We start from the raw sequence: 23899 nt of genomic DNA on the forward strand, positions 1-23899 counted from the left end.
GAGGTGTGTACTATGTGCAGGGGGAGGTGTGTACTATGTGCAGGGGGAGGTGTGTACTATGTGCAGGGGGAGGTGTGTACTATGTGCAGGGGGAGGTGTGTACTATGTGCAGGGGGAGGTGTGTACTATGTGCAGGGGGAGGTGTGTACTATGTGCAGGGGGGTGTGTACTATGTGCAGGGGGCGTGTGTACTATGTGCAGGGGGGTGGTGTACTATGTGCAGGGGGGTGTGTACTATGTGCAGAGGTGTGTACTATGTGCAGGGGGAGGTGTGTACTATGTGCAGTGGGAGGTGTGTACTATGTGCAGGGGGGTGTGTACTATGTGCAGTGGGAGGTGTGTACTATGTGCAGTGGGAGGTGTGTACTATGTGCAGGGAGAGGTGTGTGCTATGTGCAGGGGGAGGTGTGTACTATGTGCAGGGGGAGGTGTGTACTATGTGCAGGGGGGTGGTGTACTATGTGCAGGGGGGTGTGTACTATGTGCAGGGGGAGGTGTGTACTATGTGCAGTGGGAGGTGTGTACTATGTGCAGGGGGGTGTGTACTATGTGCAGTGGGAGGTGTGTACTATGTGCAGGGAGGTGTGTACTATGTGCAGGGAGAGGTGTGTGCTATGTGCAGGGGGAGGTGTGTGCTATGTGCAGGGGGAGGCGTGTGCTATGTGCAGGGGGAGGCGTGTGCTATGTGCAGGGGGAGGCGTGTGCTATGTGCAGGGGGAGGCGTGTGCTATGTGCAGGGGGAGGCGTGTGCTATGTGCAGGGGGAGGCGTGTGCTATGTGCAGGGGGAGGCGTGTGCTATGTGCAGGGGGAGGCGTGTGCTATGTGCAGGGGGAGGCGTGTGCTATGTGCAGGGGGAGGCGTGTGCTATGTGCAGGGGGGAGGCGTGTACTATGTGCAGGGGGGAGGCGTGTACTATGTGCAGGGGGGAGGCGTGTACTATGTGCAGGGGGAGGCGTGTGCTATGTGCAGGGGGAGGCGTGTGCTATGTGCAGGGGGAGGCGTGTGCTATGTGCAGGGGGGAGGCGTGTACTATGTGCAGGGGGGGGGCGTGTACTATGTGCAGGGGGCGTGTGTACTATGTGCAGGGGGTTGTGTACTGTCAGGTTTGCTAGGGAGATTGCTGGGACTTCTGGTTCTTCTGGTGGTGCCAGCAGCGTTCTCCGAACCCCGGCGCGTATCCGCGCAAACTCCACCTCTCGTCCTGGGCAGCGGCTGCTAAGATCTCGCGCTGTCTAGGAGTGGCTGGGACTTTGAACCTCTGCTTGGTGCCTGGTTGTTTCTGCACCATGGGGGGTTAATTCCCAGATGCTGTCCAGCACCTATCAGGTTCTGGAGGTGGAGTTCTGGCTGCATAAATTGCAGCTTCACTAGTTCCCAGTGCCAGTGTTTGAAAATCCCTTTCTCCACTCGCTGCTCTAGGTTGTATTGCTCAGTATCTCTATCTGTATTGTTGTTACCTCGGCTAGTTTTTGACTTTGACTCTTGCTTACTGATTTTGCTATTGACGTACCCTCTCGTTGTGACTCCGGCTAGTTTACGATTCTTTTGTGTTTTATGTTGTCAGTCTGTTTGTGTTTTCCTTCCCACACTTATTCCAGCGTATCTCGAAGTCTTCAAGTAGTCGCCCCACGGTTTAGCGTGGGGGGGCTATAGGAAGGGACAGAGGTTGGGGCAAGCGCAGGGCACACTATCCCCTGTCTTTTGTGTACCAATCATAACAGAAACACTGGCCACACATAGGTCTGCATCCTGTATCCGACCTGCTACATTCTCTCCTTCCATGGAGCCTTTGTCAGCTGTGGTCACTCAGGTCCAGACCCTAACTCAGTTTGTTCAGGATCTAGCCTCCCGTCTCCAAATTCAGGAATCTATGCAGGTTCCGCGGCAGACATCACCGCAGGATCCACTGCCACCCACACCTGAACCTAAGGTTCCTCTCCCTGACGTGTTTTTTGGTGACCGTAAGAAATTTTTTTCATTTCGGGAGGGCTGTAAACTTTATTTTTCCTTACGTCCTCGTTCATCGGGCACAGAGACTCAAAGGGTGGGCGTGGTAATTTCCCTGCTGCGTGGGGATCCGCAAAATTGGGCCTTTTCTCTCCCACCTGACTCTCCATCCCGTTCTTCTCTTGACGCTTTTTTTTCTGCTTTAGGCCAGATTTATGACGAACCTGACCGCCGAGCACTGGCAGTTTCCCACCTTAGATCTCTGTGTCAGGGAAAACGGACAGCAGAAGATTATTGTGCCCAGTTCAGACAGTATGTGACTGACTCTCAATGGAATGACTGCGCCCTAAAAGACCAATTTATGTCCGGACTGTCAGACCGAGTACAGGACTTAGTCTTAGCTTATGCCGAGCCTCAGACATTAGATGATGCTATGACTCTGGTCATCCGAGTTGATCGTCGCCTAAGATCCAGGCGATCACCTCGGGTGTCCTCTGACTGTCAGCCAGCGGCCAGTCTGTCTCCAGGTAGTCCAGAATTGGAATCCATGGAGCTGGATAGCATCTCTCCTGCACGGAAGCAACATCGACTGAGACGTCATCTTTGTTTCTACTGTGGAAGTCCTGATCATCAGATCAACACCTGTTCCAAGAGGCAGCAGCAGGAAAACTTCCGCTCCTAAGCAGTAGTCGGGGGAACTGCTTAGGAGCTCAGGTACTCCCAATTGTGTCTAGAATGTATTTACCTTGTACGGTTAAGTTTCAGTCTGTTTCCTGCACTGGTCGCGCCTTTTTGGATTCAGGTGCTGCGTCTAATTTAATCGATTATAATTTTGTCTCTCAGTTTTCTGTGTCATTGATTCCTTTGTCCACTCCTATCCAGATGTCGGGTGCGGATTTGACCCCTCTACAGGCAGGGTTGATCAAATTCAGAACCCCGCAGATAAAGCTTATGGTAGGAGCTATGCATGAAGAATGGTGTTCTTTTCTAGTTATGGAAAACTTGTCTGAAAATGTCATTCTTGGTCTACCCTGGCTCCGGATCCATAATCCGGTAATTAATTGGGAAACTCTGGAGCTGGTTCATTGGGGTCCTCACTGTAAGGATCACCTGTCCAAAGTTTCATTATGTACAGTAGTAGCGGAAGATCAGAGTCTTCCAGGTTTTCTCTCTGATTACTCAGATGTGTTTTCAAAACCCTTGTCCCAAGTCCTTCCTCCTCACAGGGAGTTTGATTGTAAAATTGACCTTCTTCCTGATGCTAGATTGCCAAAGGGTCGTATATATAACCTGTCAGTACCAGAACGGGAGTCACTGAAGAGTTATATTGATGAGAGTTTGACAATCGGACATATCCGTCCCTCTGAGTCGCCCACTGGGGCCGGGTTCTTTTTTGTTGAGAAAAAAGATGGTGGTTTACGGCCGTGTATTGATTATCGAGAATTAAATAAGATAACGGTAAAAAACTCAGGTCCTCTCCCCTTGATCCCGGATCTCTTAAATCAGGTTTCTGGGGCCCAAGTTTTCTCTAAATTAGATCTCAGAGGGGCTTATAACCTGATTCGGATCCGAGAAGGGGATGAGTGGAAAACCGCATTTAATACACCTTTGGGACACTTTGAATACCTGGTTATGCCCTTTGGTTTGAGTAATGCCCCAGCGGTGTTCCAAGGGTTTATGAACTCCATCTTTCATGATTACATCGGTGTGTTTATGGTGGTGTATCTGGACGATATTTTGATTTTCTCTCCTGATATGGTTTCACACCACCAACATCTCCGCCAAGTACTTACCAGGTTGCGCAAAAACCACCTCTTCGCTAAGCTGGAAAAGTGTGTTTTTTTGCGTCCAGAAGGTTTCCTTCTTAGGTTATGTTGTGACTCCCTCTGATGTACAGATGGATCCGAGTAAGGTTCAGGCGCTCACGGACTGGGTTCGGCCTACCAATCTTAAGGCCCTACAATGTTTTTTAGGTTTCGCTAACTATTATCGGAACTTTATAAAGAGCTTTTCCGTGATCGCCAAACCCCTCACGGATCTGACCCGTAAGGGTGCTGATCCAAACAACTGGTCCCCTGCCGCTTGCTCAGCGTTTGAAACTCTAAAAGTGGCATTCTCGTCAGCCCCGGTTTTGGTTCAACCTGACCTCTCTCTACCGTTTGTTGTGGAGGTTGATGCCTCCGAGGTAGGAGTAGGTGCAGTGTTGTCTCAGGGGTCCTCCACTCTCACCAGACTTAGGCCATGTGCATATTTCTCTAGAAAATTTTCTTCTTGTGAGAGGAATTATGATATTGGTAATCGAGAGCTCCTTGCCATTAAGTGGGCATTTGAAGTCTGGCGACACTTTTTGGAGGGAGCTCTTCATCCGATAACTGTGCTCACGGATCATAAGAACTTAGTATATTTGGATACTGCTAAGCGTTTGAACTCACGTCAGGCTAGGTGGGCCTTGTTTTTCTCTCGCTTTAATTTTGTGGTCACCTACCGACCTGGGTCAAAAAATGTGAAGGCTGATGCCTTGTCCCGTAGCTTTGGGACTCCTGAGCTTCCAGCGACTACGGACAGTAATATTTTGTCTCCAGGGGTTGTGCTGGCAGCTGTCTCCTCCCACCTCTCCTCTCAAATTTTAGCAGGACAAAGATCTGCACCTAAAGACCTTCCGGAAGGCAAATTATTTGTTCCTCCTTCTTGTCGTTTGAGAGTGTTGGAGGAGACGCATTGCTCGGTATTGGCTGGTCATCCGGGAGTGCGGAGTACCTTGGATCTCTTAAAGAGAAGTTACTGGTGGCCTCACATGACTAAGGATGTGCACGCATTTGTCCAAGCCTGTCAGGTCTGTGCGCGAGGAAAGACTCCCAGGAGACGTCCTGAGGGGCCTCTTCTTCCGCTTCCAGTTACCACCAGGCCATGGTCTAAAGTGTCTATGGATTTTGTCACTGATCTGCCAGCATCTCAAGGCTGTTCAGTGGTTTGGGTGGTAGTGGACCGTTTCTCTAAAATGGGACACTTTGTTCCATTAAAAAAGTTGCCTTCAGCTGAAGAATTGGCTGAATTGTTTATACAGAATATTGTACGCCTCCATGGTATACCAGATGATATTGTGTCAGATAGGGGCGTACAATTTGTTTCCAAATTTTGGCGAGCATTTTGTTCTAGACTGGAAGTTAATTTGTCGTTCTCGTCGGCGTTTCACCCTGAGTCTAATGGTCAGTCCGAGAGAATGAATCAGGAGATGATTCAATATCTGCGACTCTTTGTCTCGGACAGTCAGGACCAGTGGGTGAAATTCCTTCCGTTGGCAGAATTTGCTATTAATAATCACTGTAGTTCGTCCACACAGGTATCTCCGTTTTTCTGCAATTATGGTTTTCATCCACGTTTCTCTTTTTCATCTGTGCCTGTCTCTAATATTCCTCGAGCGGAAGCTATTACATCCAAGTTGCGCTCGCTCTGGTCACAAGTTCGGGAGAATATTCAGAGGGCACAAAATTCTATGGTCCAACAAACTGAAAGAAGGCGCACTAAATCTGATACGTTTGTGGTGGGGGATAAAGTGTGGTTATCAACAATAAACCTTAAATTGAAGGTCCCCCTCTTTGAAGTTTGCGCCCAGGTTTGTGGGTCCGTTTGTTGTTACTCATATTGTTAACCCGGTTTCCTTCAAGATTACACTTCCAGCAGGGTGGCAGGTTCATAACACCTTCCATAAGAGTCTTCTGAAGCGCTATGTTGAGCCTGTTTTGCCTCTTTCTGACCCTCCTTCTCCATCTATTGTGGAGGGGAATCTGGAATTTGAGGTGGAAAAGGTGGTGAATTCCAGATGGGTAGGTAACTCCCTGCAGTACCTGGTCCATTGGAAAGGTTTTGGTCCTGAGGATAGGTCTTGGGTTCCGGCTAGAGATGTTCATGCTCCACGGTTACTCAGGTTATTTCATCAGACCTACCCTCAGAAGCCATCTTTAAGATCTAGGGGTCCGAAGGCCCCCCGTCAGGGGGGGGGGTACTGTCAGGTTTGCTAGGGAGATTGCTGGGACTTCTGGTTCTTCTGGTGGTACCAGCAGCGTTCTCCGAACCCCGGCGCGTATCCGCGCAAACTCCACCTCTCGTCCTGGGCAGCGGCTGCTAAGATCTCGCGCTGTCTAGGAGTGGCTGGGACTTTGAACCTCTGCTTGGTGCCTGGTTGTTTCTGCACCATGGGGGGTTAATTCCCAGATGCTGTCCAGCACCTATCAGGTTCTGGAGGTGGAGTTCTGGCTGCATAAATTGCAGCTTCACTAGTTCCCAGTGCCAGTGTTTGAAAATCCCTTTCTCCACTCGCTGCTCTAGGTTGTATTGCTCAGTATCTCTATCTGTATTGTTGTTACCTCGGCTAGTTTTTGACTTTGACTCTTTGCTTACTGATTTTGCTATTGACGTACCCTCTCGTTGTGACTCCGGCTAGTTTACGATTCTTTTGTGTTTTATGTTGTCAGTCTGTTTGTGTTTTCCTTCCCACACTTATTCCAGCGTATCTCGAAGTCTTCAAGTAGTCGCCCCACGGTTTAGCGTGGGGGGCTATAGGAAGGGACAGAGGTTGGGGCAAGCTCAGGGCTCACTATCCCCTGTCTTTTGTGTACCAATCTTAACAGTACTATGTGCAGTGGGAGGTGTATACTATGTGCAGGGGGCGGTGTATACTATGTGCAGTGGGAGGTGTGTACTATGTGCAGGGGGGTGTGTACTATGTGCAGTGGGAGGTGTGTACTATGTGCAGGGGGGTGTGTACTATGTGCAGGGGGAGGTGTGTGTGCTATGTGCAGAGGGGGGGGGGGTGTGTACTATGTGCAGGGGGAGGCGTGTGCTATGTGCAGGGGGAGGTGTGTGCTATGTGCAGGGGGGAGGTGTGTACTATGTGCAGGGAGAGGTGTGTGCTATGTGCAGGGGGAGGTGTGTACTATGTGCAGGGGGAGGTGTGTACTATGTGCAGGGGGAGGTGTGTACTATGTGCAGGGGGGAGGTGTGTACTATGTGCAGGGGGGAGGTGTGTACTATGTGCAGGGGGGAGGTGTGTACTATGTGCAGGGGGGAGGTGTGTACTATGTGCAGGGGGGAGGTGTGTACTATGTGCAGGGGGGAGGTGTGTACTATGTGCAGGGGGGAGGTGTGTACTATGTGCAGGGGGGAGGTGTGTACTATGTGCAGGGGGGAGGTGTGTGCTATGTGCAGGGGGAGGTGTGTGCTATGTGCAGTGGGAGGTGTGTACTATGTGCAGGGGGGTGTGTACTATGTGCAGTGGGAGGTGTGTACTATGTGCAGGGGGGTGTGTACTATGTGCAGGGGAGGTGTGTGTGCTATGTGCAGAGGGGGGGGGGGTGTGTACTATGTGCAGGGGGAGGCGTGTGCTATGTGCAGGGGGAGGTGTGTGCTATGTGCAGGGGGGAGGTGTGTACTATGTGCAGGGAGAGGTGTGTGCTATGTGCAGGGGGAGGTGTGTACTATGTGCAGGGGGAGGTGTGTACTATGTGCAGGGGGAGGTGTGTACTATGTGCAGGGGGGAGGTGTGTACTATGTGCAGGGGGGAGGTGTGTACTATGTGCAGGGGGGAGGTGTGTACTATGTGCAGGGGGGAGGTGTGTACTATGTGCAGGGGGGAGGTGTGTACTATGTGCAGGGGGGAGGTGTGTACTATGTGCAGGGGGAGGTGTGTACTATGTGCAGGGGGGAGGTGTGTACTATGTGCAGGGGGTGTTGTGTACTATGTGCAGGGGGGTGGTGTACTATGTGCAGGGGGAGGTGTGTACTATGTGCAGGGGGGAGGTGTGTACTATGTGCAGGGGGGAGGTGTGTGCTATGTGCAGGGGGGAGGTGTGTGCTATGTGCAGGGGAGAGGTGTGTGCTATGTGCAGGGGAGAGGTGTGTGCTATGTGCAGGGGAGAGGTGTGTGCTATGTGCAGGGGAGAGGTGTGTGCTATGTGCAGGGGGAGGTGTGTACTATGTGCAGTGGGAGGTGTGTACTATGTGCAGGGGGAGGTGTGTACTATGTGCAGGGGGGAGGTGTGTACTATGTGCAGGGGGGAGGTGTGTACTATGTGCAGGGGGGAGGTGTGTACTATGTGCAGGGGGAGGTGTGTACTATGTGCAGGGGGGAGGTGTGTACTATGTGCAGGGGGGAGGTGTGTACTATGTGCAGGGGGGAGGTGTGTACTATGTGCAGGGGGGAGGTGTGTACTATGTGCAGGGGGGAGGTGTGTACTATGTGCAGGGGGGAGGTGTGTGCTATGTGCAGAGGGGGGGGGGTGTACTATGTGCAGAGGGGGGGGGGTGTACTATGTGCAGAGGGCGGGGGGCGGGTGTGTACTATGTGCAGAGGGGGGCGGCGGGTGTGTACTATGTGCAGAGGGGGCGGCGGGGGTGTGTACTATGTGCAGGGGGGGGGGCGGCGGGTGTGTACTATGTGCAGGGGGGGGGGCGGCGGGTGTGTACTATGTGCAGGGGGGGGGGGCGGCGGGTGTGTACTATGTGCAGGGGGGGGGGGCGGCGGGTGTGTACTATGTGCAGGGGGGGGGGGCGGCGGGTGTGTACTATGTGCAGGGGGGGGGGGCGGCGGGTGTGTACTATGTGCAGGGGGGGGGGGCGGCGGGTGTGTACTATGTGCAGGGGGGGGGGCGGCGGGTGTGTACTATGTGCAGGGGGGGGGGCGGCGGGTGTGTACTATGTGCAGGGGGGGGGGCGGCGGGTGTGTACTATGTGCAGGGGGGGGGGCGGCGGGTGTGTACTATGTGCAGGGGGGGGGCGGCGGGTGTGTACTATGTGCAGGGGGGGGGCGGGTGTGTACTATGTGCAGAGAGGGGGGGGCGGTGTGTACTATGTGCAGGGGGGGGGCGGTGTGTACTATGTCCCCGCCCCCTGCCTGTGTATCCTGTGTGTGTGGTGGTAGCCCCGCCCCCGGTGTGCAGAGAGGGGGGGGCGGTGTGTACTATGTGCAGGGGGGGGGCGGTGTGTACTATGTCCCCGCCCCCTGCCTGTGTATCCTGTGTGTGTGGTGGTAGCCCCGCCCCCGGTGTATCCTGTGTGTGTGGTGGTAGCCTTGCCCCCTGTGTATCCTGTGTGTGGCGGTAGCCCCGCCCCCTGCCTGTGTATCCTGTGTGTGGCGGTAGCCCCGCCCCCTGCCTGTGTATCCTGTGTGGCGGTAGCCCTGCCCCGGGTGTAATTTCTCCTGTGTATCCTGTGTAGTAGTAGCCCCGCCCCCTGCCTGTGTATCCTGTGTGGTGGCAGCCCCGCCCCCTGCCTGTGTATCCTGTGTGGTGGCAGCCCCGCCCCCTGCCTGTGTATCCTGTGTGGTGGCAGCCCCGCCCCCTGCCTGTGTATCCTGTGTGGTGGCAGCCCCGCCCCCTGCCTGTGTATCCTGTGTGGTGGCAGCCCCGCCCCCTGCCTGTGTATCCTGTGTGGTGGCAGCCCCGCCCCCTGCCTGTGTATCCTGTGTGTGGCGGTAGCCCCGCCCCCTGCCTGTGTATCCTGTGTGGTGGCAGCCCCGCCCCCTGCCTCTGTATCCTGTGTGGTGGTAGCCCCGCCCCTGTGTATCCTGTGTGGTGGTAGCCCCGCCCCTGTGTATCCTGTGTGGTGGCAGCCCCGCCCCCTGCCTGTGTAGTAGTAGCCCCGCCCCCTGCCTGTGTATCCTGTGTGGTGGTAGCCCCGCCCCCTGCCTGTGTATCCTGTGTGGTGGTAGCCCCGCCCCCTGCCTGTGTATCCTGTGTGGTGGTAGCCCCGCCCCCTGCCTGTGTATCCTGTGTGGTGGTAGCCCCGCCCCCTGCCTGTGTATCCTGTGTGGTGGCAGCCCCGCCCCCTGCCTGTGTAGTAGTAGCCCCGCCCCCTGCCTGTGTATCCTGTGTGGTGGTAGCCCCGCCCCCTGCCTGTGTATCCTGTGTGGTGGTAGCCCCGCCCCCTGCCTGTGTATCCTGTGTGGTGGCAGCCCCGCCCCCTGCCTGTATATCCTGTGTGGTGGCAGCCCCGCCCCCCTGCCTGTATATCCTGTGTGGTGGCAGCCCCGCCCCCTGCCTGTATATCCTGTGTGGTGGCAGCCCCGCCCCTGTGTATCCTGTGTGGTGGTAGCCCCGCCCCTGTGTATCCTGTGTGGTGGTAGCCCCGCCCCTGTATATCCTGTGTGGTGGTAGCCCCGCCCCTGTATATCCTGTGTGGTGGTAGCCCCGCCCCTGTATATCCTGTGTGGTGGTAGCCCCGCCCCTGTGTATCCTGTGTGGTGGCAGCCCCGCCCCCTGCCTGTGTATCCTGTGTGGTGGCAGCCCCGCCCCCTGCCTGTGTATCCTGTGTGGTGGCAGCCCCGCCCCCTGCCTGTGTATCCTGTGTGGTGGCAGCCCCGCCCCCTGCCTTTGTATCCTGTGTGGTGGCAGCCCCGCCCCCGGTGTAATCTCTCCTGTGTCCTGTAGGTGGAGCTGCTGTTGCTGGAGATGCAGGATGTGGAGACGGGGATCAGGACTCACACCCAGAGACTGATGATCACCACCATCCCCCACGCCATCACAGGTACCGCCCCCTCATTTACATATCCTGTGCGTTACAGTGTGTCAGTCCTCCTCAGCGTGGTGTGTGCGTTACAGTGTGTCGGTCCTCCTTAGCATGTTGTGTGCGTTACAGTGTGTCGGTCCTCCTTAGCGTGTTGTGTACGTTACAGTGTGTCGGTCCTCCTTAGCGTGTTGTGTGCGTTACAGTGTGTCGGTCCTCCTTAGCGTGTTGTGTGCGTTACAGTGTGTCGGTCCTCCTTAGCGTGTTGTGTGCGTTACAGTGTGTCGGTCCTCCTTAGCGTGTTGTGTAGGTTACAGTGTGTCGGTCCTCCTTAGCGTGTTGTGTGCGTTACAGTGTGTCGGTCCTCCTTAGCGTGTTGTGTGCGTTACAGTGTGCCGGTCCTCCTTAGCGTGTTGTGTGCGTTACAGTGTGTCGGTCCTCCTTAGCGTGTTGTGTGCGTTACAGTGTGTCGGTCCTCCTTAGCGTGTTGTGTGCGTTACAGTGTGTCGGTCCTCCTTAGCGTGTTGTGTGCGTTACAGTGTGTCGGTCCTCCTTAGCGTGTTGTGTGCGTTACAGTGTGTCGGTCCTCCTTAGCGTGTTGTGTGCGTTACAGTGTGTCGGTCCTCCTTAGCGTGTTGTGTGCGTTACAGTGTGTCGGTCCTCCTTAGCGTGTTGTGTGCGTTACAGTGTGCCGGTCCTCCTTAGCGTGTTGTGTGCGTTACAGTGTGTCGGTCCTCCTTAGCGTGTTGTGTGCGTTACAGTGTGTCGGTCCTCCTTAGCGTGTTGTGTGCGTTACAGTGTGTCGGTCCTCCTTAGCGTGTTGTGTAGGTTACAGTGTGTCGGTCCTCCTCAGCGTGTTGCGTTACAGTGTGTCGGTCCTCCTCAGCGTGTTGCGTTACAGTGTGTCGGTGACTGGTTGTCTCTGTCCCCAGGACATGATATTCTGGAGTGGATCATCCAGCGGCTGCAGGTGACAGATGAAGGTAGGTAGGGAGTAGTGAGCGCTGCTCATCCAGGGCCTCCTGTTTCATGATGCATCAGCCTGCACTTCTCGTCCTCTCCTCAGAGGGGCAGCACCTGGGGGACCTGATGGTGAAGTGCGGATACATGTACCCCCTGCAGGAGCCCAGCACCCTCCTGCTCCGGCCCGACAGCAGCCTCTACAGGTTCCAGGCAGGTGGGGGGGGGGTCCGGGGGGGAGAGGGGGTATACAGGGGGGGGGGGAGGGGGTATACAGGGGGGTCTGGGGGGTCCGGGGGTATACAGGGGAGGAGGGGGGGATACAGGGGGGGGGTCTCCGAGGAGGGGGGGTCTGGGGGGATACAGGGGGAGGGGAGTGGGCAGTACAGTGGAGGGGTGCGGTTGCCATGGTGATATGTAGTTTTTGGGGTTCACCCCTGGTCTCGCTCTTCTCTCTGCAGACCCCCTATTTTTGGCCGACTCAGCAGTGGCCGGCGGAGGACACGGATTATGGTACGTAGCCCCGCCCACTATAATGTAAATGAGGAGGTGGGGTCTGTGCAGGGATTTTTCATTACAATCTTGTCTATTAACCCCTTCACTTCCCAGCGATTTACTTGGCCAAAAAAAATATCCGGAAAAAGGGAATCCTGGAGGAATATGAGAAGGTGAGCGAAGCCCCCCGTTATCACGGGACCCCCTTAGCCCCCCCCAGTGACCCCGGACCCTTCATCATTACACTTCTTGTGCGGCAGGAGAACTACAGCCTCCTCAACAAGAAGATCAACCACAAGTGGGACTTCATTGTCATGCAGGCCAAGGAGCAGTACAAGTGAGTGCCCGCCCCCTGCCAGAAACTCCACCCCCAACCCCAGCATTGGCTCATCCTGAGCTACCTGCTTCATGGACAGATTGTTATCCAAGTTTAATCTGTCGTCTCTGTTCTAAGGGCTGGAAAAGAGCGGAAAAAGTCAGACCGGGTCGTACTGGACTGTCAGGAGAAGGCGTACTGGCTGGTGCACCGCCCCCCGGTGAGGAGAACACCCATCACACCTCCTCTCCCCGGGGTGTAATGGCTGATAACAGAGAGTAATAGATTGTATCCCCCCTGTACAGTCTCCTCTCCCCGGGATGTAATGGCTGATAACAGAGAGTAATAGATTGTATCCCCCCCCCCCCTGTACAGTCTCCTCTCCCCGGCATGTAATGGCTGATAACAGAGAGTAATAGATTGTATCCTCCTGTACAGTCTCCTCTCCCCGGGGTGTAATGGCTGATAACAGAGAGTAATAGATTGTATCCCCCCTGTACAGTCTCCTCTCCCTGGGATGTAATGGCTGATAACAGAGAGTAATAGATTGTATCCCCCCCCTGTACAGTCTCCTCTCCCCGGGATGTAATGGCTGATAACAGAGAGTAATAGATTGTATCCCCCCCTGTACAGTCTCCTCTCCCCGGGGTGTAATGGCTGATAACAGAGAGTAATAGATTGTATCCCCCCCTGTACAGTCTCCTCTCCCCGGGATGTAATGGCTGATAACAGAGAGTAATAGATTGTATCCCCCCTGTACAGTCTCCTCTCCCCGGGGTGTAATGGCTGATAACAGAGAGTAATAGATTGTATCCCCCCCTGTACAGTCTCCTCTCCCCGGGATGTAATGGCTGATAACAGAGAGTAATAGATTGTACCCCCCCCCCCTGTACAGTCTCCTCTCCCCGGGATGTAATGGCTGATAACAGAGAGTAATAGATTGTATCCCCCCCTGTACAGTCTCCTCTCCCCGGGATGTAATGGCTGATAACAGAGAGTAATAGATTGTATCCCCCCCCTGTACAGTCTCCTCTCCCCGGGGTGTAATGGCTGATAACAGAGAGTAATAGATTGTATCCCCCTGTACAGTCTCCTCTCCCCGGGATGTAATGGCTGATAACAGAGAGTAATAGATTGTATCCCCCCCCCTGTACAGTCTCCTCTCCCCGGGGTGTAATGGCTGATAACAGAGAGTAATAGATTGTATCCCCCCTGTACAGTCTCCTCTCCCCGGGATGTAATGGCTGATAACAGAGAGTAATAGATTGTATCCCCCCTGTACAGTCTCCTCTCCCCGGGGTGTAATGGCTGATAACAGAGAGTAATAGATTGTATCCCCCCTGTACAGTCTCCTCTCCCCGGGATGTAATGGCTGATAACAGAGAGTAATAGATTGTATCCCCCCTGTACAGTCTCCTCTCCCCGGGGTGTAATGGCTGATAACAGAGAGTAATAGATTGTATCCCCCCCCTGTACAGTCTCCTCTCCCCGGGGTGTAATGGCTGATAACAGAGAGTAATAGATTGTATCCCCCCCCTGTACAGTCTCCTCTCCCCGGAATGTAATGGCTGATAACAGAGAGTAATAGATTGTATCCTCCCTGTACAGTCTCTTCTCCCCGGGATGTAATGGCTGATAACAGAGAGTAATAGATTGTATCCCCCCTGTACAGTCTCCTCTCCCCGGGATGTAATGGCTGATAACAGAGAGTAATAGATTGTATCCTCCCCCCTGTACAGTCTCCTCTCCCCGGGGTGTAATGGCTGATAACAGAGAGTAATAGATTGTATCCCCCTGTACAGTCTCCTCTCCCCGGGGTGTAATGGCTGATACCAGAGAGTAATAGATTGTATCCCCCTGTACAGTCTCCTCTCCCAGGGATGTAATGGCTGATAACAGAGAGTAATAGATTGTACCCCCCTGTACAGTCTCTTCTCCCCGGGATGTAATGGCTGATAACAGAGAGTAATAGATTGTATCCCCCCTGTACAGTCTCCTCTCCCCGGGATGTAATGGCTGATAACAGAGAGTAATAGATTGTATCCCCCCTGTACAGTCTCCTCTCCCCGGGATGTAATGGCTGATAACAGAGAGTAATAGATTGTATCCCCCCCTGTACAGTCTCCTCTCCCCGGGGTGTAATGGCTGATAACAGAGAGTAATAGATTGTATCCCCCTGTACAGTCTCCTCTCCCCGGGATGTAATGGCTGATAACAGAGAGTAATAGATTGTATCCCTCCTGTACAGTCTCCTCTCCCCGGGGTGTAATGGCTGATAACAGAGAGTAATAGATTGTATCCCCCCTGTACAGTCTCCTCTCCCCGGGGTGTAATGGCTGATAACAGAGAGTAATAGATTGTATCCCCCCCCCTGTACAGTCTCCTCTCCCCGGGGTGTAATGGCTGATAACAGAGAGTAATAGATTGTATCCCCCTGTACAGTCTCCTCCCCCTGTGGTGTAATGGCTGATAACAGAGAGTAATAGATTGTATCCCCCCTGTACAGTCTCCTCTCCCCGGGGTGTAATGGCTGATAACAGAGAGTAATAGATTGTATCCCCCCCTGTACAGTCTCCTCTCCCCGGGGTGTAATGGCTGATAACAGAGAGTAATAGATTGTATCCCCCCCTGTACAGTCTCCTCTCCCCGGGGTGTAATGGCTGATAACAGAGAGTAATAGATTGTATCCCCCCTGTACAGTCTCCTCTCCCCGGGGTGTAATGGCTGATAACAGAGAGTAATAGATTGTATCCCCCCCTCCTGTACAGTCTCCTCTCCCCGGGATGTAATGGCTGATAACAGAGAGTAATAGATTGTATCCCCCCCTCCTGTACAGTCTCCTCTCCCCGGGATGTAATGGCTGATAACAGAGAGTAATAGATTGTATCCCCCCTGTACAGTCTCCTCTCCCCGGGGTGTAATGGCTGATAACAGAGAGTAATAGATTGTATCCCCCCTGTACAGTCTCCTCTCCCCGGGGTGTAATGGCTGATAACAGAGAGTAATAGATTGTATCCCCCCCTCCTGTACAGTCTCCTCTCCCCGGGATGTAATGGCTGATAACAGAGAGTAATAGATTGTATCCCCCCCTGTACAGTCTCCTCTCCCCGGGGTGTAATGGCTGATAACAGAGAGTAATAGATTGTATCCCCCCTGTACAGTCTCCTCTCCCCGGGGTGTAATGGCTGATAACAGAGAGTAATAGATTGTATCCCCCCTGTACAGTCTCCTCTCCCCGGGGTGTAATGGCTGATAACAGAGAGTAATAGATTGTATCCCCCCTGTACAGTCTCCTCTCCCCGGGATGTAATGGCTGATAACAGAGAGTAATAGATTGTATCCCCCCTGTACAGTCTCCTCTCCCCGGGGTGTAATGGCTGATAACAGAGAGTAATAGATTGTATCCCCCTGTACAGTCTCCTCTCCCCGGGGTGTAATGGCTGATAACAGAGAGTAATAGACTGTATCCCCCCCTGTACAGTCTCCTCTCCCCGGGATGTAATGGCTGATAACAGAGAGTAATAGATTGTATCCCCCCTGTACAGTCTCCTCTCCCCGGGATGTAATGGCTGATAACAGAGAGTGATAGCTTGTACCCCCTGTCGTGCAGTGGCTGGTAGCAGAGAGCAGTAGTGGTGGGTGGGGCTTGCACTCGCAGCAGTGTCGTTACAGTGTGTCACCTCCTGTTACAGCCGGGGGCGCTGGATGTTCTGGATTACGGGATGGATCGGGCCAGTGACCCCAATGTGGTGAAGGTAACAGGTAAGGACGGGGTCATGTGATGAGTTACCATGGTAGCAGGCAGGGTATGATGGGATGTGGGGGTCATGTGATGAGTTACCATGGTAGCAGGCAGGGTATGATGGGATGTGGGGGTCATGTGATGAGTTACCATGGTAGCAGGCAGGGTATGATGGGATGTGGGGGTCATGTGATGAGTTACCATGGTAGCAGGCAGGGTATGATGGGATGTGGGGGTCATGTGATGAGTTACCATGGTAGCAGGCAGGGTATGATGGGATATGTGGGGGTCGTTACCATGGTAGCAGGCAGGGTATGATGGGATATGTGGGGGTCATGTGATGAGTTACCATGGTAGCAGGCAGGGTATGATGGGATATGTGGGGGTCATGTGATGAGTTACCATGGTAGCAGGCAGGGTATGATGGGATGTGGGGGTCATGTGATGAGTTACCATGGTAGCAGGCAGGGTATGATGGGATGTGTGGGGGTCATGTGATGAGTTACCATGGTAGCAGGCAGGGTATGATGGGATGTGTGGGTCATGTGATGAGTTACCATGGTAGCAGGCAGGGTATGATGGGATGTGGGGGTCATGTGATGAGTTACCATGGTAGCAGGCAGGGTATGATGGGATGTGTGGGGGTCATGTGATGAGTTACCATGGTAGCAGGCAGGGTATGATGGGATGTGGGGGTCATGTGATGAGTTACCATGGTAGCAGGCAGGGTATGATGGGATATGTGGGGGTCATGTGATGAGTTACCATGGTAGCAGGCAGGGTATGATGGGATGTGGGGGTCATGTGATGAGTTACCATGGTAGCAGGCAGGGTATGATGGGATGTGTGGGGGTCATGTGATGAGTTACCATGGTAGCAGGCAGGGTATGATGGGATGTGTGGGGGTCATGTACCGGATGTTGTGTTGATTCATATATCTGAGCCTCCAGAGACTTCACCAGAGGTCACAGGGAAAGGGGGGGAATTGGTGGCAGCAGAGGTCATGGGGAGGGCAGCAGAGGTCATGGGGAGGGCAGCAGAGGTCATGGGGAGGGCAGCAGAGGTCATGGGGAGGGCAGCAGGTGGGCCCAGCAAAGGTCACGGGGTGGGGGGAGTTCCAGCAGAGGTCCTGGGGGGGGCCATCAGAGGTCACGGGCTGGGGGGGGTGTTCCAGCAGAGGTCACGGGCTGGGGGGGTGTTCCAGCAGAGGTCACGGGCTGGGGGGGTGTTCCAGCAGAGGTCACGGGCTGGGGGGGTGTTCCAGCAGAGGTCACGGGCTGGGGGGGTGTTCCAGCAGAGGTCACGGGCTGGGGGGGTGTTCCAGCAGAGGTCACGGTGGCAGAGGAGTCAGCTGTAAGTTGAGGGCTGTCTGTATTGTGTATCGCATCAGCCCTGACAACACACCGGACGTGTAACCGCCCCTCTCTCTCTCTCTCTCTCCCGTGTCTCCGCCCCTCTCTCTCTCTCTCTCTCTCTCTCCCGTGTCTCCGCCCCTCTCTCTCTCTCTCTCTCTCGTGTCTCCGCCCCTCTCTCTCTCTCTCCGTCCCTCTCTCTCTCTCTCCGTCCCTCTCTCGTGTCTCCGTCCCTCTCTCTGCTCCTCTCTCTCTCTCTCTCTCTCTCTCTCTCTCTGCTCTCTCTCTGCTCTCTCTCTGCTCTCTCTCTCTCTCTCTCTCTGCTCTCTCTCTGCTCTCTCTCTCTCTCTCTCTCTCTCTCTCTGCTCCCCTCTCTCTCTCTCCTGTGTCTCCGCCCCCTGTGTCTGGCCCCTCCCCTCCGGTCACTGATGTCTCTTGTCTCTTCTCTCCGCAGACTTTCTGTATCCGGGGATCTGGTGAGGGGCCGGTCACATGACTGCGCGGCTACGTATAATCCTGGGCGCCCCCCCTAGCACGGCAGCAGAGGGGCTTCATCCCTGTGGGCTGGGGGTATCTCACAGCGAGATCCTGGATGTTTTTGGATTCTGTCTCTTAGACTTTCCCTCTGTGTGAGGACGGGGTTCTGGGGCTCTCCTCCCCGGTGGCGGGTCTGGGGCTCTCCTCCCCGGTGGCGGGTCTGGGGCTCTCCTCCCCGGTGGCGGGTCTGGGGCTCTCCTCCCCGGTGGTGGCGGGTCTGGGGCTCTCCTCCCCGGTGGCGGGTCTGGGGCTCTCCTCTCCGGTGGTGGTGGGTCTGGGGCTCTCCTCCCCGGTGGCGGGTCTGGGGCTCTCCTCCCCGGTGGCGGGTCTGGGGCTCTCCTCCCCGGTGGTGGCGGGTCTGGGGCTCTCCTCCCCGGTGGCGGGTCTGGGGCTCTCCTCTCCGGTGGTGGTGGGTCTGGGGCTCTCCTCCCCGGTGGTGGTGGGTCTGGGGCTCTCCTCCCCGGTGGTGGCGGGTCTGGGGCTCTCCTCCCCGGTGGTGGCGGGTCTGGGGCTCTCCTCCCCGGTGGCGGGTCTGGGGCTCTCCTCCCCGGTGGTGGTGGGTCTGGGGCTCTCCTCCCCGGTGGTGGTGGGTCTGGGGCTCTCCTCCCCGGTGGTGGCGGGTCTGGGGCTCTCCTCCCCGGTGGCGGGTCTGGGGCTCTCCTCTCCGGTGGTGGTGGGTCTGGGGCTCTCCTCCCCGGTGGTGGCGGGTCTGGGGCTCTCCTCCCCGGTGGTGGCGGGTCTGGGGCTCTCCTCCCGGTGGTGGCGGGTCTGGGGCTCTCCTCCCCGGTGGTGGCGGGTCTGGGGCTCTCCTCCCCGGTGGTGGCGGGTCTGGGCTCTCCTCCCCGGTGGTGGCGGGTCTGGGGCTCTCCTCCCCGGTGGTGGCGGGTCTGGGGCTCTCCTCTCCGGTGGTGGTGGGTCTGGGGCTCTCCTCCCCGGTGGTGGCGGGTCTGGGGCTCTCCTCCCCGGTGGTGGTGGGTCTGGGGCTCTCCTCCCCGGTGGTGGTGGGTCTGGGGCTCTCCTCCCCGGTGGTGGCGGGTCTGGGGCTCTCCTCCCCGGTGGTGGCGGGTCTGGGGCTCTCCTCCCCTGTGGTGGCGGGTCTGGGGCTCTCCTCCCCGGTGGTGGCGGGTCTGGGGCTCTCCTCCCCGGTGGTGGCGGGTCTGGGGCTCTCCTCCCCTGTGGTGGTGGGTCTGGGGCTCTCCTCCCCTGTGGTGGTGGGTCTGGGGCTCTCCTCCCCGGTGGTGGCGGGTCTGGGGCTCTCCTCCCGGTGGTAGACCTGAGTAATGAGTCCGGTTCAGTATGTTGTCAGGGGGGAGGGGCCGCTCCAACCTTTGTGCTTAACTATTTCCTGTCTTTCTTCCTGCAGAAGAAGACGGTGGATTTGTACCGGAGGGAGGTAAGTACCACAACCAGCGTGACCTGGGGGTCTGCCAGGACAGGCAGTTACTCAGTGTCTCCCCCTGTGTTACAGATCATGTACTACCAGCAGTCACTGATGAGATCCACTGTGAAGTCCTCCGTCTCCATCTCCGGGTAAGTGAGCGTCGCCCTGCGCAGCGTGTGATGTGTAAGGAAGAGACTGTGCTGTAATATACAGAGCTCCAAATATAGAGAGAACACGATGTATCCCTAGTGTAATAGAGAGACGCCATGTGTCCCTAGTGTAATAGAGAGACGCCATGTGTCCCTAGTGTAATAGAGAGACGCCATGTATCCCTAGTGTAATAGAGAGACGCCATGTATCCCTAGTGTAATAGAGAGACGCCATGTATCCCTAGTGTAATAGAGAGACGCCATGTATCCGTAGTGTAATAGAGAGACGCCATGTATCCCTAGTGTAATAGAGAGACGCCATGTGTCCCTAGTGTAACAGAGAGACGCCATGTATCCCTAGTGTAATAGAGAGACGCCATGTATCCCTAGTGTAATAGAGAGACGCCATGTGTCCCTAGTGTAATAGAGAGACGCCATGTGTCCCTAGTGTAATAGAGAGACGCCATGTGTCCCTAGTGTAATAGAGAGACGCCATGTATCCCTAGTGTAATAGAGAGACGCCATGTATCCCTAGTGTAATAGAGAGACGCCATGTATCCCTAGTGTAACAGAGAGACGCCATGTGTCCCTAGTGTAATAGAGAGACGCCATGTATCCCTAGTGTAATAGAGAGACGCCATGTGTCCCTAGTGTAATAGAGAGACGCCATGTATCCCTAGTGTAATAGAGAGACGCCATGTATCCCTAGTGTAATAGAGAGACGCCATGTATCCCTAGTGTAATAGAGAGACGCCATGTATCCCTAGTGTAATAGAGAGACGCCATGTATCCCTAGTGTAATAGAGAGACGCCATGTATCCCTAGTGTAATAGAGAGACGCCATGTATCCCTAGTGTAATAGAGAGACGCCATGTATCCCTAGTGTAATAGAGAGACGCCATGTGTCCCTAGTGTAATAGAGAGACGCCATGTATCCCTAGTGTAATAGAGAGACGCCATGTGTCCCTAGTGTAATAGAGAGACGCCATGTGTCCCTAGTGTAATAGAGAGACGCCATGTATCCCTAGTGTAATAGAGAGACGCCATGTATCCCTAGTGTAATAGAGAGAGGCCACGTATCCCTAGTGTAATAGAGAGACGCCACGTATCCCTAGTGTAATAGAGAGACGCCATGTATCCCTAGTGTAATAGAGAGACGCCATGTATCCCTAGTGTAACAGAGAGACGCCATGTGTCCCTAGTGTAATAGAGAGACGCCACGTATCCCTAGTGTAATAGAGAGACGCCACGTATCCCTAGTGTAATAGAGAGACGCCATGTATCCCTAGTGTAATAGAGAGACGCCATGTATCCCTAGTGTAATAGAGAGACGCCATGTATCCCTAGTGTAATAGAGAGACGCCATGTATCCCTAGTGTAATAGAGAGACGCCACGTATCCCTAGTGTAATAGAGAGACGCCATGTATCCCTAGTGTAATAGAGAGACGCCATGTATCCCTAGTGTAATAGAGAGACGCCATGTGTCCCTAGTGTAATAGAGAGACGCCATGTGTCCCTAGTGTAATAGAGAGACGCCACGTATCCCTAGTGTAATAGAGAGACGCCATGTATCCCTAGTGTAATAGAGAGACGCCATGTATCCCTAGTGTAATAGAGAGACGCCACGTATCCTAGTGTAATAGAGAGACGCCACGTATCCCTAGTGTAATAGAGAGACGCCATGTATCCCTAGTGTAATAGAGAGACGCCATGTATCCCTAGTGTAATAGAGAGACGCCATGTATCCCTAGTGTAATAGAGAGACGCCATGTATCCCTAGTGTAATAGAGAGACGCCATGTGTCCCTAGTGTAATAGAGAGACGCCATGTATCCCTAGTGTAACAGAGAGACGCCATGTATCCCTAGTGTAATAGAGACGCCACGTATCCCTAGTGTAATAGAGAGACGCCATGTGTCCCTAGTGTAATAGAGAGACGCCATGTATCCCTAGTGTAATAGAGAGACGCCATGTGTCCCTAGTGTAATAGAGAGACGCCATGTATCCCTAGTGTAACAGAGAGACGCCATGTATCCCTAGTGTAATAGAGACGCCACGTATCCCTAGTGTAACAGAGAGACGCCATGTATCCCTAGTGTAATAGAGAGACGCCATGTGTCCCTAGTGTAATAGAGAGACGCCATGTATCCCTAGTGTAACAGAGAGACGCCATGTATCCCTAGTGTAATAGAGACGCCACGTATCCCTAGTGTAATAGAGAGACGCCATGTATCCCTAGTGTAATAGAGAGACGCCATGTATCCCTAGTGTAATAGAGACGCCATGTATCCCTAGTGTAATAGAGACGCCATGTATCCCTAGTGTAATAGAGAGACGCCATGTATCCCTAGTGTAATAGAGAGACGCCATGTATCCGTAGTGTAATAGAGAGACGCCATGTATCCCTAGTGTAATAGAGAGACGCCATGTATCCCTAGTGTAATAGAGAGACGCCATGTATCCCTAGTGTAATAGAGAGACGCCATGTATCCCTAGTGTAACAGAGAGACGCCATGTATCCCTAGTGTAATAGAGACGCCATGTATCCCTAGTGTAACAGAGAGACGCCATGTATCCCTAGTGTAATAGAGAGACGCCATGTATCCCTAGTGTAATAGAGAGACGCCATGTATCCCTAGTGTAATAGAGAGACGCCATGTATCCCTAGTGTAATAGAGAGACGCCATGTATCCCTAGTGTAATAGAGAGACGCCATGTGTCCCTAGTGTAATAGAGAGACGCCATGTATCCCTAGTGTAATAGAGAGACGCCATGTATCCCTAGTGTAATAGAGAGACGCCATGTATCCCTAGTGTAATAGAGAGACGCCACTGTATCCCTAGTGTAATAGAGAGACGCCACGTATCCCTAGTGTAATAGAGAGACGCCATGTATCCCTAGTGTAATAGAGAGACGCCATGTATCCCTAGTGTAATAGAGAGACGCCATGTATCCCTAGTGTAACAGAGAGACGCCACGTATCCCTAGTGTAATAGAGACGCCACGTATCCCTAGTGTAATAGAGAGACGCCATGTATCCCTAGTGTAATAGAGAGACGCCATGTATCCCTAGTGTAATAGAGAGACGCCACGTATCCCTAGTGTAATAGAGAGACGCCACGTATCCCTAGTGTAATAGAGAGACGCCATGTATCCCTAGTGTAATAGAGAGACGCCATGTATCCCTAGTGTAATAGAGAGACGCCATGTATCCCTAGTGTAATAGAGAGACGCCACGTATCCCTAGTGTAATAGAGAGACGCCACGTATCCCTAGTGTAATAGAGAGACGCCACGTATCCCTAGTGTAAATAGAGAGACGCCACGTATCCCTAGTGTAATAGAGAGACGCCATGTATCCCTAGTGTAACAGAGAGACGCCACGTATCCCTAGTGTAATAGAGAAGACGCCACGTATCCCTAGTGTAATAGAGAGACGCCACGTATCCCTAGTGTAATAGAGAGACGCCACGTATCCCTAGTGTAATAGAGAGACGCCACGTATCCCTAGTGTAATAGAGAGACGCCACGTATCCCTAGTGTAATAGAGAGACGCCACGTATCCCTAGTGTAATAGAGAGACGCCATGTATCCCTAGTGTAATAGAGAGACGCCATGTATCCCTAGTGTAATAGAGAGACGCCATGTATCCCTAGTGTAATAGAGAGACGCCATGTATCCCTAGTGTAATAGAGAGACGCCATGTATCCCTAGTGTAATAGAGAGACGCCATGTATCCCTAGTGTAATAGAGAGACGCCATGTATCCCTAGTGTAATAGAGAGACGCCACGTATCCCTAGTGTAATAGAGAGACGCCACGTGTCCCTAGTGTAATAGAGAGACGCCACGTATCCCTAGTGTAATAGAGAGACGCCACCGTATCCCTAGTGTAATAGAGAGACGCCACGTATCCCTAGTGTAATAGAGAGACGCCATGTATCCCTAGTGTAATAGAGAGACGCCATGTATCCCTAGTGTAATAGAGAGACGCCACGTATCCCTAGTGTAATAGAGAGACGCCACGTATCCCTAGTGTAATAGAGAGACGCCATGTATCCCTAGTGTAATAGAGAGACGCCATGTATCCCTAGTGTAATAGAGAGACGCCATGTGTCCCTAGTGTAATAGAGAGACGCCACGTATCCGTAGTGTAATAGAGAGACGCCACGTATCCCTAGTGTAATAGAGAGACGCCATGTATCCCTAGTGTAATAGAGAGACGCCATGTATCCCTAGTGTAATAGAGAGACGCCATGTATCCCTAGTGTAACAGAGAGACGCCACGTGTCCTAGTGTAATAGAGAGACGCCATGTATCCCTAGTGTAATAGAGAGACGCCACGTATCCCTAGTGTAATAGAGAGACGCCATGTATCCCTAGTGTAATAGAGAGACGCCATGTATCCCTAGTGTAATAGAGAGACGCCATGTATCCGTAGTGTAATAGAGAGACGCCAAGGTATCCCTAGTGTAATAGAGAGACGCCCACCATGTATCCCTAAGTGTAATAGAGAGACCGCC

At 53.8% G+C, this 23899-nt stretch overlaps 1 protein-coding gene across 1 annotated transcript in view; it reads left to right on the plus strand.

Annotated features, from left to right (window-relative positions):
- RGS9 (regulator of G protein signaling 9) overlaps positions 1 to 23899 on the plus strand; it is a 49545-nt gene that overhangs the window by 4561 nt on the left and 21085 nt on the right. Inside the window, exons 2-11 of the mRNA XM_072132105.1 lie at positions 10372 to 10468; positions 11380 to 11430; positions 11514 to 11620; positions 11869 to 11920; positions 12017 to 12075; positions 12163 to 12239; positions 12357 to 12438; positions 15911 to 15973; positions 19213 to 19242; positions 19318 to 19379. Coding sequence (XP_071988206.1) covers positions 10372 to 10468; positions 11380 to 11430; positions 11514 to 11620; positions 11869 to 11920; positions 12017 to 12075; positions 12163 to 12239; positions 12357 to 12438; positions 15911 to 15973; positions 19213 to 19242; positions 19318 to 19379 — 680 coding nt within the window. The remainder of the gene's footprint in view (positions 1 to 10371; positions 10469 to 11379; positions 11431 to 11513; positions 11621 to 11868; positions 11921 to 12016; positions 12076 to 12162; positions 12240 to 12356; positions 12439 to 15910; positions 15974 to 19212; positions 19243 to 19317; positions 19380 to 23899) is intronic.

Source organism: Engystomops pustulosus, unplaced genomic scaffold, assembly GCF_040894005.1.
Source record: "Engystomops pustulosus unplaced genomic scaffold, aEngPut4.maternal MAT_SCAFFOLD_230, whole genome shotgun sequence".
Taxonomy (NCBI): Eukaryota; Metazoa; Chordata; class Amphibia; order Anura; family Leptodactylidae; genus Engystomops; species Engystomops pustulosus.